The sequence below is a fragment of the Balaenoptera physalus genome (genome assembly GCF_965194825.1).
Source record: "Balaenoptera physalus genome assembly, chromosome: 6".
NCBI lineage: Eukaryota > Metazoa > Chordata > Mammalia > Artiodactyla > Balaenopteridae > Balaenoptera > Balaenoptera physalus.
This window is the reverse complement of record NC_138885.1, coordinates 71,441,529-71,462,460: the sequence shown is the minus strand read 5'-3', so window position 1 is coordinate 71,462,460 and position 20,932 is coordinate 71,441,529. Positions and strand designations below refer to the sequence as shown.

The 20,932-nt window shown below is 37.2% G+C and overlaps 2 protein-coding genes across 18 annotated transcripts in view; one reads left to right on the top strand and one right to left on the bottom strand.

Moving 5' to 3' along the window:
- The first annotated feature begins 1,024 nt into the window (after window positions 1–1,024).
- On the top strand, window positions 1,025–10,427 carry FKBP7 (FKBP prolyl isomerase 7). 5 transcript variants are annotated; one of them, XM_082466818.1, is made up of 4 exons: window positions 1,025–2,089; window positions 3,162–3,313; window positions 7,799–7,929; window positions 10,091–10,427. In XM_082466818.1, the coding sequence occupies exons 1-4, from the start codon at window positions 1,839–1,841 to the stop codon at window positions 10,250–10,252; spliced, it is 696 nt and encodes a 231-aa protein (XP_082322944.1). In that variant the 5' UTR covers window positions 1,025–1,838; the 3' UTR covers window positions 10,253–10,427. The 5 variants fall into 5 exon arrangements, 4 of the variants coding, with proteins under 4 accessions (XP_082322944.1, XP_082322946.1, XP_082322945.1 ...); XR_014265147.1 differs by lacking the exon at window positions 10,091–10,427 and adding an exon at window positions 6,087–6,202 and having other exon boundaries at window positions 1,265–2,089; window positions 7,796–7,910; XM_082466819.1 differs by having other exon boundaries at window positions 1,277–2,089; window positions 7,796–7,929; window positions 10,096–10,427.
- Window positions 10,428–13,677: 3,250 nt separating this feature from the next.
- The window catches only part of PJVK (pejvakin), a 54,446-nt gene continuing 47,191 nt past the window's right edge, over window positions 13,678–20,932 (bottom strand). For 8 of the 13 annotated variants that reach the window (XM_082466796.1, XM_082466799.1, XM_082466792.1 and 5 more), the window contains 5 exons: window positions 18,023–18,218; window positions 17,365–17,506; window positions 16,141–16,258; window positions 14,181–14,279; window positions 13,678–13,987 (listed from right to left, as the gene is read on the bottom strand). In XM_082466796.1, coding sequence (XP_082322922.1) covers window positions 13,695–13,987; window positions 14,181–14,279; window positions 16,141–16,258; window positions 17,365–17,506; window positions 18,023–18,218 — 848 coding nt within the window. In that variant the 3' untranslated portion in view covers window positions 13,678–13,694. The other 5 variants (XM_082466794.1, XM_082466802.1, XM_082466790.1 and 2 more) reach the window with 5 other exon arrangements.

The window sequence follows — 20,932 nt, the reverse complement described above, 5'->3', positions numbered from 1 at the left end:
CCGGCGGCGGGGCTGGAGGAGCGGGCGCGGCCTGCAGCCACTCCGCCGAGCCGGAGGCTGCGCGAGGAGGGCGGGCCAGAGCCGTGACTCCTCCTCATCCTCCCACAGGCCCTCGGCTGGCGGCCCTGGGCTCCAGCTCTCAACCCGGACGCTGAGACCCGGACCGACGACCCCCCCCCCCCCGCCCCGGGGCCTAAGCCTCAGGGCCCAGGACCTGCGGACTCGGACCTGGCTGCGTGCGCAGCCCCCGGGCCGACCCGAGGACGAGCCGCCCCCCCCTCCCCCACCCACGTCGCACTCATAGGCCTCTCAGGTTTTCCTGTAACTGAGCCTCAGGTCTTTCTGGTGGTTGTTTTTTTTCAAAAAAAAAAAAAGCCTCCTATTTATGTTTCCTTCGTATCCTTCTCCCATTCAGGGGGTCCGAGAAATTATCTTCTAGGAAGTCAGTGTGCCATTGAGAGCCCTCCGGCAAGGAACCGCGAGGGGCCCCAAGGAACTGTCACCACGCCGACAATGAATCTTAGCCACAACTCATTTAGAATATAAAACACGGAAGCAAGCGTTGGACTTTATTTTAAAAATGGAAGTTTTCTCTAGCCTTTATAATTTTTTAAAATCCTGGTTGGAAATGACCATCCCCTTGTATAACTGACAATAATTTTCAGATTTCTGGAATTTCACAAGTTTTAAGCAAAGCCGATATAAGCAGGCTCAGTGCTGCGGCTTTTAGGCTTTTAGCATCACTGAGGCGGATAACACCTGCCCTTCCAGAGCCTAATCCAGGCCTTCGTTGAGATCCTGGTTTGGGTAAAAGTCTTTGGGTGTTCGCTTGGAAATACGGCGAATTGACGGATAGATGGACAGATGGAAATGTATTTAATAAATCGAATACGTATAGTTAAATGTTAATGATAGACTCCAAGTAGTGAATATAAGGCCGCGGTGATGGGGTAGTAAAATTTATTCTGTATGTTGTAAAGTTCTTCATGCTAAAATGTTGGGGGTGAGGATATAAGGCTGGCTTTGTGTCAGACTTGGTCAAATCCCTGCTGCGTATTAGCCGTGAGATTGAAACAGGATGCCCAATACTCAAATTACTTCGTTTTCTCGTCTGTGGAATGTGGATAATTACCTATCTCGCAGAGTTGGTAAGAAAAGCAAAACTGTTAAGAGCTTTACCCGCACTCCTAGAAGCCCTCAAATCAAGGGCGACCGCAAGTGGTGAGAAAAGGAAATGCAAACCAGCAGCCGGTCCTGAATCGCTGGAGTCGGCTCTGGGGAACCGCCGTTAACCCCGCTGCGGGGAGCAGCGGTACCTCTGTGTACTAGTGTGTGGCTTAGCCTGGAACCTCTTAATGCATGACTTCGACCCCGAGAAGGCGCTTCAAGGACACCGCAGAAGCAGAATGCCTCCCCCGATGCCCACCAGTTCTCTAGGGATCTGAGGAGACGCCTTTCATGCCCAGAAATGACAATCGTATCCTCGGACTACGACATCCCATCAGAGTCTTATTTCGTCTTTTGCCAGTTTCAAAAGGTAACGCGAACGTTACTATCGAACCCTGAGGAAACTGTTTGTAAAATATGCGGACTTAGCGAGGAGATGCGGTGCAAGTGTGGAGTGTTGCCTTAGCGACTGAAGACAGCCAGCCAAAGCGCGGGGTACCACCAGGACGAAACCAGCAGCCAACTGGCAAAAATTCCACTGCTGGGCGCGCCGCAGGGGAAGGGGGCGGGGCCACGCTTCACCCCGCCCCCGGCCTTTTATGACGTAGGACAATGCCTGCCACGCGTCGGAACTAGGCTGCTGGCGCTGCCACCCCGCGCGAGTAACACGCATGAGGGAACGCGGTGGTCATCTGGGGCCGACTCTCGGAATCATGCATTTCTTATTTAGGTTAATCATTTTCTTTTACCTGTGGGGCATTTTTACTGCTCAGGGACAAAAGGCAGAGGAGAGCATAGAGGAAGTGAAAATAGAAGTTTTGCATCGTCCAGAAAACTGTTCTAACACAAGCAAAAAGGGAGACCTGCTAAATGCCCATTACGACGGCTTCTTGGCTAAAGACGGCTCGAAATTCTACTGCAGGTAGGAAATGATGCGAACAGCTCCCGCGTCCAGTTGATGTACTAAATCTAGCCTCCTCCCTCCACCAACCAGAAACCTAATTTGTTGTTTGATTGATTTGTTCTTGTTTTTTACCAGTGAGAGTTCAGCCTTTTATTTCTAGGGGGGAAATCAGATTTGATATAGTATTTTCCTATTATATAGAATATTATTTTAAATTACTGAAAATGTTGGCCCAAGAAATTATTAAAAATACACACATCCATACACTCCAACCCCCCACCACCACTACCCTTGGTACCTATAGAAGTAAGTCAAGGTACAGTTTGTAAGAATGTTCACACTTTTCCTTTGCTGTGGGTTGGAGTCTGCTTACTGAGGACTACGTAGAGTTGTTTAGGAGATGTTATCTGGCCTTCAGAAGCACGATATTTACTGGCTGGAGGCCACTTTCCAGCTGTATCAAGAAGCCACTACAATGACTTTCTCTGGTGACTTCCGGACCCTGTGTCCTGCCTGCCCCCTCATCCCACCACTACTTACTCTGATTTAATTGATGGTTTATTACTCAGAGGTAGAATGTCTTTTCTCCTTCTGTGCTATTACCCTATAAAAATACAATTGGGGAAAGTTAGTTCTTTGCATCTAGAATAGAGAAATTTAATAAGAAGAAAAGATACAAATTTTAATCGTGGTTCAAATGACTTTTTGAGGCTAAACCTGTACCATTATTTTTTAGAACAAACCCAGAATGGTTAAATAAGTCATTTGGACAAGCCATGCAGCTAGTTAGGGGCAGGAGACCCATTAAAAAGTTAACTGTTGAGTAGTTTTTGTAAAGATGACAATAAAAAAAGAAAATGAGATGACTCCTAATTACTAGCTTTGGGCAAATCATACCTCTGTTTGGCTATTACGAGGGAAGTTTGAGCCAAACACCCCACTAGGGGGTTCAGAATGAATCTTAATATAGGAAAAGAGATGGTTAGAGAGGACTCCAATTTTAAATTGGAACTAAATGCTCAGCTGTATTTTAAAGTTTGATTTTATTTTTCTTGAAATCAACTTACCTAGGTGTTGTTTTTAATTATAGCCGGACAGAAAATGAAGGCCACCCCAAATGGTTTGTTCTTGGTGTTGGACAAGTCATAAAAGGCCTAGACATTGGGATGACGGATATGTGTCCTGGCGAGAAGCGAAAATTGATTATACCCCCTTCATTTGCATATGGAAAGGAAGGCTATGGTAAGGTGTTTTAATATGTATATCTCTAAGTTATATTTAAAAATAAATCATAGACTTCGGGTATATAGTCAAAAAATCAAAAGCAGACTCTCAAAGTTAAATAAGATATAGAATATAGGGTCCAATAAACTTTAGCTCTATCAAGTCCAGTCATCATTAAAGAAAGAGAAATTAAAACAAAAATGAGATACCATTTTCACCCATCAGATTAGCAAAGACATAAAAGTTGGCAAAGGTATGGAAAAAACAGCAGTCCCATGCATTATTGCTGGGAATGTAAATCATTCGACCTCTTTAGCAATTTCTATCAAAATTTAAAATGCACATATCCTCTGATCCCATAGTTCCATTTCCAGGAATGTGTACCAAGGTACATCTTAAAGAACATTCACTGCAGACTTTTTTGGGTAGCAAGACTGCAAACTACCCGAGTATCCCTTAGTAGGAAATTAGTTAACTAAGTTATGCTATATATACAGTGGATTATTGTACAGCCAGTAAAAAGAATGAAGTAGAGCCATATGTATTAATGTATTAAAGATAAAATGGGATAGAATATATTCCTGCAACAAATATTTATTGAGCATCAATGCCAGGCTCTATTCTAGGCACTGAGCATAAAGCAGTGTACAATGCAGAAACAGTTTCCTAACCTCAATGAGAGCTTACATGTGAGAGGGGAAATTTCACATATGCGTCATGTATCTACATAGACTATCTAAAAAATACACCATCTGATGATATTAAATGTTCCTGGGAAGGAGGCCTGAGGGTCAAGGGTAAGGAGATTTCCTCTCATTCTGTAATATATTATACTATTTAAATTTTTTACTGTATGCATGTACTAAATTTTTTATTGAAGTATAGTTGACTTAAAATACTATATTAGTTTTAGGTATAAAACATGGTGACTCGATATATTTATAGATTACGCACCATACAGAATTATTACAGTATTATTGACTATATCCCCTGTGCTGTATGTAACATCCCAATTGGTGGGAATGTAAATTGGTACAGCCACAACTGAAAACAGTATAAAAGTTTCTCAAAAAATTAAAAATAGAACTACCGTATGATCCAGCAATTCCACTCCTGGGTATTTATCTGAAGAAAATGAAAACACTAATTTGAAAAGATATATGCACCCCAGTGTTCACTGCAGCATTATTTACAATAGCCAAGATATGGAAACAACTTAAGTGTCCATCAATGGATGAATGGATAAAGAAGATGTGGTACACACACACACACACACACACACACACACACACACACACACACACACACACTGGAATATTACTCAGCCATGAAAAGGAATGAAATCTTGCCATTTGCAACAACATGGATGGACCTCGAGGGTATTATGCTAAGTGAAATAAGTCAGACAGAGAAAGACATGTATTAATTTTTCCAAAATTAAATTTTTAAAAATCACTAAAGTTAAAAGTGGAGCAGAATAGAGAAATTTTTAAGAGGGGAAAATGGGCAGTGTGGCAGAGGGCCGGTTTCTATATTGCATTCTCAGTTGGGTCCTTGCTTCCTATTGCTGTGTGAAGACTATAAAGATTTTTTTTTGGCCGCACCCCAGGGCTTTCGGGGATCTTAGCTGCCCAACCAGGGATTGAACCCATGCCCCCTGCAGTGGAAGTGCAGAGTCCTAACCACTGGACCATCAGGGAATTCCCCAAAGAAAGAATCTTTACCTCCTCATTCTACTTAGAGCCCTTCTTAACCCCACGTATTTGAAATATTTAGTATATAATTAAAGTAATCAAAGATTTTCTACAATGAAATGTCTTTACTCCCCAATATTTCGTTGAAATGGCACACCCTCTTTAAGGCTGTTAGTTTACTCATTAGGTGGAATGGTTCCCACGCCTATTCTTTCCAGCAAGAGTAGGGGATCACTGCCCCAAATTGGATTGGAGGGAAGTTAGTGGTACAAGTCAGATCCAATCAGATTTAAAGCTCCTAAAGAGACAGTTCCAGATAACTACAGCTTCACTTTCAAAGCTTTTCGCCAATCATTTGGTTCCATCAAAGTAGCTCCCACAGAACCATAATTAGTGTATCCTATTTTTAGTTGTAAAGGAACCTAGGAGAGGGAGAGAGAATTGAAGATAAATTGAACGCAGTCTTGTCCTAAAAACGCTGTCATAGGTTGAGGTCAATTCTAGGCAAAATGATACAGGCAGAGTTTGCCTTTCAGTCTCCTTAGTCTCATTTTCAAGAGTTTCTCTTTCTCTCTTGTAGATACCTCCACATTCTGCCTGCTACCAGGGCACCCACACCTCTCATCAATAGGTGCTCATCTTGGGTCCTGTTACCCTGTGACAAATGAGTACCTATTTTATCCTTTTTGTAAACTAATTTATGCTTAGATACAAATGACTACCCAGTCTGCCAAAGCAATTAATAAGCCAGACCCTTGCTACAAAAATGTAGAAATTTGACTTGAAGTTAGTTCATATTCAATTTGAGGTGTCTTCAATAAATATATAAAAATAATGAATCTCACTAGTAACATCACCAACACCTCCATTTTACACGTTAGGAAACTGAGGCCCGACAAAAGTGTGTTCTTTGGAATGTAGTTAACTGCTAGTTTACCTGCATTATTTATAATAGCTTACTAATAGCTTGAATTCAGTTATTTTAAAAGCTGCTGTGTAGACCATAAGTAACTGCTTAACAAACAATATCTTGATTGAATAAGCTTTCTTAAATAAGTTGTTATTAAGACCTAACATTAGCTATAACTTTATTTTAGGTAGTACTTGAAGAAGTCTTTTCCTGTGCGCAATATCTTTGCCTAATGTCACAGAGCACCCCTGCATGTCTTGAAATGCATGTGACTTGTTAGTGCTTTAATTAACAGTACATGTGGTATGTATAGATTCTTTACATTAACTCCTAAGTCTTTGATCTGCTTCTCTAAATACAAGTAATGCTACAGCAAGTGCATATTTTTCTCTTCTTTATACTGTAATTTTTTAGTAAGATAAAACTTAACTGGCAATATATTCTATGTTTACAGTAGAATTTGGGGGAAACTTAGACTTGTAATATTTTTTAAGAAATTTGAATTTGTGTTTTGAATTTGTTTTTAATTATGGTCAGGAGAAGTTATTTTTCTGTCATAAAGAGGTCTTAACTGGACAGAATAGGAATGGGTTTTGTAAAAATGATCAGTCAATCAATCTCTAGCTCTTTTACTATAAAGTCAAGTAATATGTGGTATGTTGGTTGGGATGGTCACATTAGTCATGTAATATGTGGGTAGATTGTTCTGTGTCCTGGTTTTGGAGATGACTGATCCACTTATTTTGGCTGTAACTTTCAAGCTTTTTTCTTTGGATTATATAAATACTTTAGCAAGAATTCTCCACTTTTTCATTTAAAAAATTACTGTTTGCTTCAAAGAACAAACTTAGCCATTTTTTAAATAAGTGATAGAGGCCATTCATTCAACAAATATTTGAGTAACTATAATGTACTGGTGACAAAAGCCACCCAGTGCCTCTTAGCAAGTCATTTCTGCAGGTCATTTTTATGAATGGCCATCTGAAGTAGCCCATAGATTGCTAAAGTCATCTGTGACATCACTTAATAGATTAACTTTATTAAAGAGAGCTATTTAAATTAATACTTAGAAGGCTTTTTTGTTATTATAAATTTCTTCATGAAATTGTTACTGGTTTGTTCTGTCATTGCACTATTTTTTGTCTATAAAGAGTTTGAAAGACATGTATACTAATACATATATTTTATTCATACTTACAAATAACTGAACAAAATCATTTTCTAAAAGATACCTATCTTTGAAATTGTTCTGCCTGTGAATTTCTTCTCTGCACTAGCTCTCTCCTGTATAATGTTGGGGTATATTAATAAAAATTACATGATTTAGGGCTTCCCTGGTGGCTCAGTGGTTAAGAATACACCTGCCAATGCAGGGGACGCAGGTTCGAGCCCTGGTCTGGGAAGCTCCCACGTGCCGCAGAGCAGCTAACCCCATGCGCCACAACTACTGAGTCTGCACTCTAGAGCCCGTGAGCCACAACTACTGAGCCCACGTGTCACAACTACTGAAGCCCATGTGCCTAGACCCCGTGCTCTGCAACAAGAGAAGCCACCGCAATGAGAAGCCTGCGCACCGCAATGAAGAGTAGCCCCCGCTCGCCGCAACTAGAGAAATCCCACACGCAGCAACGAAGACCCAATGCAGCCAAAAATAAATAAATTTTTTAAAATACGTGATTTATATTTATTTCAATTTAATCAGGAAATAATGGTCCCCTTGGTCTTTAGAACTGACTTGGTTTGAAGACATATGGAAAAAGTGTTCCTAAGAAATATTTAGAAAGCAATTTTTATAAATATGAAATAATATAATCATAATGCTATAATGGCCATTTGTAAATAAATATTTGAATGTTATCTTCATGTAAGTTAAACTGTTAAAATTTACACCTTTAGCAGAAGGCAAGATTCCACCTGATGCAACATTGATTTTTGAGATTGAGCTTTATGCTGTGACCAAAGGACCACGAAGCATTGAAACATTTAAACAGATAGACACGGACAATGACAGGCAACTTTCTAAAACTGAGGTAATTCAAACAGATTTCATATGTACAATCTAATTTTTTGTCACATCTGTGTTACAGCTATTATTTTTACTTCTACCTAGTATGGACTGATTAATTTGCTTTTATAGAGCTGGTTACAAAAAAACTAAATTCCAAGAAGAAAATGTACTTTTTTAATGTAAAACTTTAAACTGAGTCAGCCTGTTTAATTTCCTTTCTCCCTGCAAGAGGGTCATTAAAATACCAAACTAATTCTACGAGTTATTTCTGGCACCTAGACTACAGGAGAAGATCTTTTCAAGCAGCACTGTAGGAATTCATAACTGGGCAAATAATTCCCACCTCATAGGATTGTGAGGATTACATGAGATTATTAAAAGAGCTAGGAAAAATTTGAACTGTGTAGCCCAGAAAGTTGGTAAACAGGGTCCTGGAGTTCAGTTACCTAGCTTCTGCATCCTTAAAAAGCTAAAAATAGAGTTGTCATGTGATCCAGCAATCCCACTCCTGGGCATATATCCAGACAAAACTATAATTCAAAAAGATACATGCACCCCTATGTTCATAGCAGCACTATTTACAATAGCCAAGACATGGAAGCAACCTAAATGTCCATCAACAGACGAATGGATAAAGAAGATGTGTGTGTATACACACACACACACTAGAATATTACTCAGCCGTAAAAAAAGTGAAATAATGCCATTTGCAGCAACATGGATGGACATAGAGATTATCATACTAAGTAAACTAAGAGAAAGACAGATATCATATGGTATCACTTATATGTAGAATCTAAAAAAATGATACAAAAATGAACTTATTTACAGAATAGAAATAGACTCACGGACATAGAAAACAAACTTATGGTTACCAAGGGGGAAAGGAGGAGAGGAGGCATAAATTGGGAATTTGGGGTTAACAGATACATGCTACTATATATAAAATAGATAAACAAGGACCTACTGTATAGCACAGGGAACTATATTCAGTATCTTGTAATAACCTATAATGGAAAAGAATCTGAAAAAGAATAGATCATAGATATATAGATATTTGTATAACTGAAATCACTTTGCTGTGTACCTGAAACATTTTAAATCAACTATACTTCAATGCAAAAAAAAAGTGATAATAAATAAAATACCCAGCCTTGTTTAACACTATCTCCAAATCGTTGTGCTTTGCTGTCTTTAGTTATTATATGTATTAATATATAATTTATTTATATAATATACATAATTTCCAATAGAAATATAATTGAGTTACATACATAATTTTAAATGTTTTAGTAGCCACATTTTAAAAAGTAAAAAGAAACAAGTGAAATTAATGTTAATTAACTCAATATATCTAAAATATTGCCATTTCAACATGAAACCAATATAAAAATTATCAATGACATTTTTTATTATCTTCAAAATTTGTTGTATACTTTACCCTTACAGTAGCTCGTCTCAATTTGATCTGCCACATTTCAAGTGCTTAATGGACATATATGGCTAGTAGCTACCATGTTAGGCTGTGCTTATAATGTGTCTTTGTTCAGAGAAATGATGTATAGAGAAAAGGGAATACTTCAGAATACCTGTTCTTTATTTGACATTAGAGAGATGATCATAATTTGGAGATTGGGGGAGAGCTATAGAAGCATAGAAAAATTAAGAAAATTAAATTTTATTTCAAAACCTGTAGTTGGGTTTTATTCATTATACATATTTATTATTGGGTTGGCCAAAAAGTTCATTCGGGTTTTTCCATAATATGTAACAAAAACCCGAACGAACTTTTTGGCCAACCCAATAATTTTGGCGATTATATAAATACCAATTTGGATTTTATTCACTAATGGAAATCCTTAAGAGGGAGTTTCTTTTGATAATGTGGATAGTGTAGGTTATTGGAAAGCATTTAGTTTCAACAAAATTCAATTCAGATGTTAATCTCTGAGAATGTACCACTAACCACCTATAACCTCGGGGGAAGCTAGTTTGAAGATCTGTTTCTCTTCAGAAAATTGCTTCAAAGGTTGAAAAAATTAAACCTCAAATAGCTTTTTAAATTTTTGTATCACTTATTATAAGTCGTCTTAGATATGAGTTTCTTTATGTAAACATTTTCTCAAAGTTGCTGGAAATTTCTTATGATATCTTTTTATTAAAGAAATATTATTTTGGCCTAGATAAGTCATTACCTGAAAAAGGAATTTGAAAAAGATAAGAAGCCACGTGACAAGTCATATCAGAATGCAGTTTTAGAAGATATTTTTAAGAAGAACGACCATGATGGTGATGGCTTCATTTCTTCTAAGGAATACAATGTCTATCAACATGATGAACTATAGCATATTTTTATTTCTAAATTTTCTTAGCTATTTACTGTACTTTATGTGTAAAACAAAGTCACTTTTCTCTGAGTTGTATTTTCTATTTTTCCCCCATGAACATATTTTGATCCCTTCAATACATGTAATTTTGGAATAATAAATGTGAGGCTGTTTTGCAAAATTTAACTTTCAAGTATGGCATGATTGTGTTTCTTATTGCTTTATTCTGTTAACATGAATTGCAGCACCATAAAATCGACCTCTGCATCCTAGTGGGCAGTTTTTCCCCTTCAGGTTATAGGAGGACATCTATGTCAAAATCCACAAGTTCTTCCCAACTCTAACCTTAACAGCATGTATAGTTATGTAAATATCCAAATTTTAACATTTAAGGTACCCCATATTTTTAAAATATTTAATAGGGACCCAGGAATTAACATTTCATTTGTTTATACATTTCACAGCATTATGGATAGTAGGATATAAAAATCATAGGACTGAGGACTCTTCCTTTAGTATGCATGCAGGACAGTATTAGTTGTATAACTCTGTCAGAGAGCCTCAACACAGTCTCTGTACTTTTTGGTGCAAGTTTCTGGCCTTAGGTATTTGTTCCAATGACTAATGTTTGAAAGACATTTCATCAGACCAAAGGCTTTGTGCCTCTAAGAGCAGGCATCATAAAGTCTGTACGGCTCTGACTCTTGCATTCCCTCAGACATCATTATAAATGTGCTACGCCTCTTCCTTCTCGTAGGCCTTTATATCTACCATCCCTAACTTTTTGTCTTGATAGTTTTAAATTGATGCTACGCTATTTCTTAGTCTCCCTTTCTCTAGGTATCTCTATCCTATGTCACTTCTCACAATGTTCTTATTATTAACCATGAACGAGCATTACAAACTGGTATGCCATCAAGTTTTTGATAAATGTGTAGAACTTATTTTACACATGAGGATATCAAATGAGGATGCAAATGAGGATATAAAGTGCCATGGCAATTTTGCGTCATGGTCAAGTCATTGTGGTCCAACATGTTGAGAATAAGAGGTAAGAGATGCTGTAGAAGATCATGTTGGTACCCAAGAAAGGACACATATTTATTGGAACATGTAAGATTTACTTACTGTGTATGTAGAAAAGTGTGGTTAGGCAGTAAATAGCTCGATTCAAAACAACTGAGTTCAAAACAAAGTTTTTTCCATTTTCTGAAACTTGCTCTTTCCAAACCATTGTTCACTGTTCATCTTTTAACCTCTTTAAATATACTGCTAGAAATCCTATAATTTAAAAGTATAAGGGCAACACAAAAACCACTAGATTAGTGGATATTACATATGCATAGCACAGAGTTAGACACTTTGTAAAATAAAAACCTTTACTATCTTTTCTTTCCCCCCAATATTTCTTCATTCCTATACCCAATTTTATAACTCCTCCTCACTTAATCATCAACTTTCATCCCTTTACTTCCCTCAGAATAACCTGCTCAGTTCAAGTAAACTAAGTTTGCTAATACAGTATTATGTTTTGGTTTGGAAACTGCACCCATTCTCTATATCCATATTAATAAAAGTTACTAGAAGTTTTTTTGATCAGTATACTCATATTTGCACCGGAATCATATACTCTGCCCAAAACAAAAATACCATGAAGGCTATATATGGAAATTATCCTATGATACAAACTGTTTCTAATTCTAACCTTTCTGTCCCATTGTTTTCATACCAAGTGCTTTTAAACTTATGTTTTTTTGTTTTTTATTTATTTATTTTTGGCTGCGTTGAATCTTCGTTTCTGCGCACGGGCTTTCTCTAGTTGCGGCGAGCGGGGGCTATTGGGCCTAATCAAGCAGAGGGCTCAGAAGAGCCCGACAAGTTTGATCAAGGAGGGACTTTCTGTCACAGATAATGCCAAACTGTTTACCAAAGTAATCGTACCAATTTGTTTTTCAACTACTATGGAGTTTCAGTTCCTTTTCATCCTTGCCAAAGCTTACTATTAGCAATTTGAAGCTTCTGAATACCTAGTGCTATCTCATGGTGGTTTTTTTTTTTTAAACACTAAATGGATTGAATCACTTTTAAATTTATTTATTTTTGGCTGCGTTGGGTCTTCGTTGCTGCACGCGGGCTTTCTCTAGTTGCGGTGAGCGGGGGCTACTCTTCCTTGAGGTGTGCAGGCTTTGCATTGCAGTGGCTTCTCTTGTTGCGGAGCACAGGCTCTAGGCATGTGGGCTTCAGTAGCTGTGGCACGCGGGCTCAGTAGTTGTGGCTCGCAGGCCCTAGAGTGCAGGCTCAGTAGTTGTAGCGCACAGGCTTAGTTGCTCCGCGGCATGTGGGAGCTTCCCAGACCAGGGCTCGAACCTGCGTCCCCTGCATTGGCAGGTGGATTCTTAACCACTGCGCTACCAGGGAAGTCCCTAAACTTATGATTTAAAAAATTATAGATGATGGTAAATGAACATGGAGATTTACTCTAAAACTCTAATCACATTTAAATAGTTAAAAAGGTAAAATGTTAATCCTTCTACATACACATAGTATACAAGTATTTCGTATTTACGTAATTGCCTAATGCCTTCATAGGCATATGCCGAGTAGTGACTGCTGTACTATATACTTTGACTTCTGGAACTTTAACATAGTATTTTTGTAATTATTTAAAAATGGTGTATAGTAAATAATTTAGGTTGCTTGTGTATAAAAAAATTTCAGATGTCTTACAGAGTAGATGCAAAAGATCTCGCAGAACTAAATATGTTAAATGTTTTAAACATTTTCAAAGGAGAAAAGAAATAAACGTGTCCCAGCTGCCTTAACTTTAAAATAACTGTAGTGAGTTTTTAATAAAGACAAAGCTGGCGAGCACATATATATGTACATCACAGAATGGCAGCCCATTACTACTATCAGTCACCCTTAATTGTGTACACAAAACCCCACACTGAGCTCAGTGTGCTTTTAATTTGATACCACAATTAAACATTTAGGATTACATTAAATTATTAACACATTTTTCTCATTTTACCAGACCTAGGGCAATAGTTAAAGCACCATAAAGTTGCCACTTGTGTACTCTTGTCATTCTTAGATCTTGAATTAAAAGCCAACTAAAAATAAAATTGATATCTAGAAAAGTTCTATGTATAATAAGACTAAATCCCAAAATATACTTCTAAAGTGACTGGCAGATTTTACGAAGGAATATCTATATTCTGAATTTTATATTTAAACCTTTTCCAATATAATCATTATTAATCTTCATGACAATTTATGAGGTAGATACTATTATCATCTCCACGTTATAGACGGGAAAAATGATGCCCAGACAGGTTAAATTCTTGTTCCCCTCCCTCTTTAATTTGCTACAACTCATCAAAGCAAACCTAGATAATTTTGGAAAGGTGTGTGGCACAGTTGCTCCTAAAACACCAGCAAGATACATTGATTTTCCATTTTATTTCATTCTCTTGTGCCAAACATCAAAACAAGGAACTGCATGAAGTCTCACATACTTCTGCCCATCGACAGAGCACTGAAAGCACCCATAAACCGTCTCCCTTTTAAAGTTCCCCATGCCACAGAGTATGCAAGGCCCTTTTGGAATGTTGTGATTAAGTAAATTAACTCGGATATGAGTCCCTTCTTTGAGTGAAATATCATTCATGCTGAGAGGTTTGTCGTAATAGTCAGAAAAAAGATCATCTAAGTAAAGCTGTGAACGAGAAATGGCATCCATCACTCTTCTATCTAAAAGGACAAAAAAAGAAATGTGTTAAAAGTCAAATAAAAAATGTATAGCCAAACTGCAATTAAAACTATGTGTGAATCTAAACCATCAGTCATGAAATTTGGTTTTTAAATTTAAATTCTTAAGACAGGATGACTGAAGAGATAACCTCAAGTGTTAATCTGAGAAGAAAAAAATCTTCAGTGGACATACTTCTTTCAAACAGTATATTTCTCAATCTGTAGAGCAGTGCAAATGTTGCCGTTTCTTCCCTTTCAAATCCTCCTTTTGACACTGAAGTGACACAAAGGTCTATAAAAAAAAATTTTAGAAGATGTTATAATTTGAACAACTCATATTTTATTGGGGGTTTTAATTGTGGTTGAATTCTGGTATGTGCCATTCATTTTATTTTTTTAAGTTAAAATTTACATATTTTTAGAAAAGGTAACATTTACATGGTACAAAATTCAAAGAGTACAAAAAGAGGATACGGTGACAAATAAGTCTCTACATTGACCCCAGCCTCAGTTTTATACCCCAGGGTAACTACTGTTGTGTGTACTTCCAGAAATACTCCATATATTTTACATGCATAAAGAATATGTATATATGTATGTAAGTATGTATGTATATAAAATTGTTTAGACTCAAATAGATACACATTTCTTTAAAATATCATAGAGATTATTCCATATCAAGATCTTCAGTGCTACATAATTCCTAATGGCTTCACAGTATTCTATTGTATGGATGCACCATTATTCAACTAGTTGCTGATAATATACCTTAAGGTTATTTCCAATCTTTTGCTATTATGAACTGACTATCCTTATACCCACATCATTTCATATATGTATATCTATAGGATAAATTCCTAAAAGTGTAAATAAGGCTAAAATATATGTAATTTAAAATTTTGATGTACATATCAGTTCTATCAGTTTACACTTCTAGTGATCAATATTATTGTAAAAACCTACACCCTTGGACTTCCCTGGTGGTCCAGTGGTAAAGAATCCGCCTTGCAATGCAGGGGACGCAGGTTGGATACCTGGTCAGGGAACTAAGATCCCACATGCTGCGGGGCAACTAAGCCCACGAGCCACAACTACTGAGCTCACGCACCTCAACTAGAAAGCCTGCGTGCGGCAAACTCTAGTTGCCCATGCACTCTGGAACCCAAGCACCACAACTACAGAGCCCACGTGCCCTGGAGCCTGCATGCCACAACTAGAGAAGAGAAAACCCGCAGGCCACAACTAGAGAGAAGCCCGCGTGCTGACACGAAGAGCCCGCGTGCCACAACGAAAGATCTCGCATGCCCCAACGAAGATCCCGCATGCCTCAATGAAGATCCCACATGCTGCAACTAAGATCCGATGCGGCCAAAAGAATAAATAAATAATAAATAAATAAATCTTTTTTTTAAAAAAAACCCTACACCCTTTAGTGTCCCAGATAGAATTTAATTAGTGTGATTTGTTTCTGGACTCCCTATTCCCTCCTCCGACAGAACTGCAGAAACAAAAACAGGTCTAAAAATGTTCATAAATCACCATGGCTAAGGGGCTCCCTTGCCTAATCCGTTGGGCTACACCTAGACTTGAGCTGGCTGGTCTAATAATCTTAAAACCTGTGAAATGTAGAAATTTAAACTGAGCTGCACTGCAGTATTATATAAGGTGACAATTTTAGGGAATTATTTGTAACTTTAAGGTTTTAGGGAGAGTCCGGAGTTGGGGGAGCTGGGTCTATGAAAGGAAAACCAGAAGAAAGGTTGTCTTTGGGTACCCTAGTTTGGATGCCTTGACACCTTCGACATCTTACTGTCTACCTACTCTATTTGCCATCATCAAAAACTACCTATTAGACGATAATTTTTTATTTTCCCATATAAGTCAAGGAAATACTGTCAGTGGATTGCGTTCTCACTCTTAGCTATAATTGTAAGTGGGTGGTGGGAAGACTACAGCCTTCTTCAAGAAACAGGGATGAGGTAATGAGTAAGTAAAGACTGGAGGGTCTTTCCCAGTTACTTCATCCAAACATAATATTGACAGTACTGAGAGCAGCACTCTTCTATTATTAGACACTCAGAAAGAGACAGAGATTCTCATTAAATCCTTCTGTAAAAATATAATCATTTTGGTGTTTCATGCAAATCACTCACCAAAGGCACCATCCAAGTAAATGAAGAGTTCGAAAACACTGAAAGCTATGGTTGTGTGTGCTGGAAAAACAATAGCTTTGTCCCTTCCCTTGGGATTCTGTTCATCCATAAAATGAAACTATATTAAATAAATTAAATAACATGGTTAAGGAGCACAACAGGTAAGGATATATTTTTGGAGAAATAAAACATTCCCTACAATCCTACCAAAAACAAACATCCCCACCCCTACAAGCAAAGAATTCTCCTACTTGAATTCAACTGTTTCTAGCAGAGGTCCAAATTAATGGTCCATTGGAGACTTGTGATCTATATTAGGAAATACCTCTCACTACTTTCTCATTTACTTTGTATCAGAGCCAACGATTAGTGCTACCACATGGGTAATGCTCTCTGGCATAGAAACCTTTTTCTTTCAACTGCAAACCAACTGTCTTTAAGTGCTACAGTTGTTTTTAGCCTATTCTGTCCACTGTTCCAAAGCCCCCAGAGCTTTCAGCAGCTTTCCAAAGCAATTACCAACAATTAAGTATATGTTTCGCTCAGTTCATGCCCCCAAAATGATCCAATGTTAAACAATTTGGTGGGCACCTAAATGTAGCCACTGAACAGAACCTTCATTTGCAAAGATTTGAAACGATTATCATTGTACCCTATCTTTCTAATAATTCATTTTAATAAATCAAGTCATTATTATGCATCATTATTAGGTGAATGACAAGGACAAATAATACCATAATTGAGCTAAAAATTAAACACAAATAGCTTTCAAGATTTTTTAAAGGACTTAACATTGAATGAAGCATGTTTGGCCATTAACAATATTATTTTAGAAAAATTAATTTAATATAAAAATATAAACTCAACTTTTTAAAATTCAAGTAAAAACTGTATCACTTAAAAATAAAATCAAAGAATTCAACATAACCACTCAATTTGTATTCTTAAAACAGCATAATAGTAATATGAGGGATTCCATTGTGCACATTATTTCACAAGGATTAGTGTTTTCTTACATTATTTTACATGTTGATAATTCAAATTTTCTTGGATTTTTTTTCATATTCTAAAACAAAACCATTGGTGTGCAAAATCCTATATACAATTGCAGCTTTTTAATCTCAACATTTGACAAAATACACAAGGCTCATTAGAAACTGAATACTTAAAAAATTCCCATTGCAGCTTTTTAGTAAGAGAAGTCTAATGAGTCTAATGGTTTACCCTCATGGCTTCCCCACGAATTCCAGCGTGCACAGACAGTGAGCACTGTCGTGTGGTTCGGATGCTTTCCATGACCACACACAATACTGCCTTTCTGCTGCTCCTTGACTGACGTATCAAACTGTGGTCAAAATTAATTTTTCTAAAATCAAGAAGACAGACATTCACAAGAATCTGTAACATCTAACTATGTATAATCAGATACATTTTTTGATTATCATGTGTTACTATTCACGATCCACCTTAATTAAAAGTAAATCAAGGCAGTCCTAATACAAATCAGAAGGTGTGCTCAAAAGAAATTTAATAATCTGCCTCTCCTGTCTATTTTGTTAAAACATGCATACTATAGGAGTCTGCTGGAGGAGACTCTCTTAGTGTATTTGCTGCAAGCAGATTCTTGAAGTCTTGTAATCTTATAATTTAGCAAATGCGGCAGAGCCAAAGTGATTTTGCAGAACAATTAAATATTTTTTAAACCAAATGATTCCAGATATCTACACTTATCCAAAGCTTGGACATATTACTAATTTGCAGTATTTCAAATAAATCAAACAGATTACTCTAGTAAAATATAACCTGAATGTTTTAAGCACTCTTTGTAATGAAGTTTATATAATTAAAATATTTAATAAAAACATGGAAGTATTATACTGACCGCGTAGTAATTTCCTTGAGTAATGTTGATACTTCCACTTCATGTTTGGTTACTACACCAAATGAAGCTTTTACTGCAATTGAATCTGATCCAGTTACGTTAATCCCAACGTCGTTCACAATATGGTTGCCTCGCCTTCCATAGAGTGAAACGTCTGATTCATCTTCATAATTCAGTAACTGATAAGATGAAATACCTTTAAGAAAAGGAAATCAATATTTTAAATGTCTTGAATTCATCTAATGTAAATATGTATAGTAGCACATTAATTTATCATTTAAGACTTGATTACCCAAATGTTGAGAATGGCAACATCTTAAACCAAGATTAAAAAGAGCAATTCAATTAATCTGACAACAAGAGAAATAAATATCCAGAGTACTTTAAATGAACTCAAATTCTCTTTCAGCCAACAGAATACTTAAGCATCAAGATCCACTGGCTAGCTGAAAGGAAAACAAGTGTTTATAAGAAAAATTTGTTAAAATGTTAATATTAGCCTGTTAATACATTTCAGCTTACCAACCGTAGTAACTGAATCAAATAATAAATACAAATTACTTTCATCACATTTAACCATGTGAGATAGGCAAGACTGAATAATACCCCCATTTTATAGATGAAGAAGTATACTATTATGTCATACTCTAAGTTGATTTGGTTAAAACAATTTATAAAATAACTGAAATTAAATTATACAATAAATAATCTTATATAATACATTTGAAATTATTCAACCAATAAGAGATTTGATACTATACAAACGTTAGGCATTGTTAACAATATTATTACTGTCACAGTAATAAGAGTTGCTTTTATCAATGAAAATACATAAATATTATGAACATAGGTAGCACAGACAACCTATGTTTAGATTACCAATACTATAGCTGAATGAGTAGTCACTCCCAAACAGACATTTAAACTTACCAGCTGAAATTTCTCTGTCTCCTAGAAGAACATCTTTCAGTGTAAAAGGTGTTGAAGTAAATTTATATCTAGGAAACAGAAAACATCTCTTCTTTTTTACCACCAGACTTAGAGGTTGGTATTTGTCAGCCTCACTGAGGCTTGGAACGGGAACTAATCTCCCTCCATCTCCAACTTGTTTGACAAAGCTCTTGGTAGCCGCAGCAAACATATTAATACGGTATTAAAACGTCATGAACTGCAACCCTCAGATAACAAATCCATGTTGTCAAAAAAAATCAGGCATAAAACTAAGTCTTGCTTGATTTTAAATATAATTATACACGTTAAAAATACAAAGCATGGTTTCACTGAGTAGCTTACCAGTGTACAATTTACAACACTACCTCCCCTGGTGTGCTCAGGTAATGAATTATAGATTAACGGAGTAAAATGATATACTAAAAGCAAGTCTAATTTGGAATTGCAGTCTATAACACTAAAATATACACAGAAAACTAGTAATCTTTAAATATTATCAATGTCCTTGATGACGGTCACAGCTGATAGTGGTTTGCCAGGTTTGAAAGAAGCATATAGCCCTACAGGGAACAGGAACAATACGTTAGCCACTAACATTAGCCCTGGACGCCATCCACAGTGGACCTAGTCCAAAGGGAATTCCTTCACAAGTCCATTGTGCCAATTTTGGCAACAGAAAAGCACTATTTCTGTGTTATGGTACACAGTTCATTCTTTGAACATTTCATTCATTTTCCTTGTATGTTTACAAAACCAAGTGATTAACATAAAAATAAATTCACAGAATATAAGGAAACAGTTGTATGCAGAACTTTATAAAATACGAAATGAAAGCCATGTTACATGTAACTGCATAAACTCTGACTTAGGGGTTTCTTATGAAGCTGGCACATAGTGCCTCTCTGAAATAGAGTACTGCTGCATTTATTTTGTTTTTGTCTCATCATTACTATCCAGTTACTCAACCTTTAAAGAGAGCTGTATAAAGTTTAGACTTGTTTTTAAGAAATTTTATGGCTAAAAGTAAATCTTAGAAACAAATCTGAGTGCTGAAATAGTGTACTGTCATAGCTATGTGGATGTTAACATAATTTTGAAATAGTGGCTATGTGGTACTTAAAATAAGATATTCATTAAAACACAGCAATGGATAGTAATCGATATACAAACATCTATAGAGGGGGTAGAGGGAGGAAGAAAAAACAGGCTTAATTCAAGCCTCACATAATGTAAATCACTTTGATTAGACTCCGGACAGCTTTTTCATTTGCTTTCAAGTACCCAGGGTTCGAGAGAAACAAACAAAAAGTTTCTAATAAGGACCCTTCGTGTGAATAGCATTGTGCAAGGCAATCTTCCAGAAACGAGAAAGCACAAGGAGTCATTTCTGCAACTGGCAAGCAAAACCCCTAGAAGCGATACGACATCTAATGTCGCTGTCTGACCCCCACCAAAGTTGGTGCATCCCAAGCAAACGCCATTACAACCAACACAGGTGTGCAGAAACAGCATTTAATTAGAATCGGGTCCACAGAAAAGCCTTCGTTTACACCTAACGTGCCTTGCTGGGATCCGCTAGCGCAGCACTCATCAGGCGACGAAAGCCTAGAAGACAATGGAGCCCACCCGGGGGTGAGAGGAGTGGGTGTCCGGACGTTCCCGCGAGTACCTAAAAGCAGGGCTCCAGGACAGGAGCCCACCGCAGCCCTCAGGAGCGGGTATACCGCGAGTCTCAGGCTTCGGGCCCAGGCCTAGGGAGGCTCTCCGGCAATTTTGCATTTGGAATTTTGAAATCATTTTCTTAAAGTGACGCACCGCTCCTCTTCCCCGTCCCCCGCAACCACCTCCAAAAAAAAAAAAAATGGCTGAGCTTCAGGCCTCACAGACGCTGAGGCTTGCCCGCCCGACGACAAGCCTCTCTCTGGGCAGGGAGCGGCCTCCTTTTGAGGACACACAACT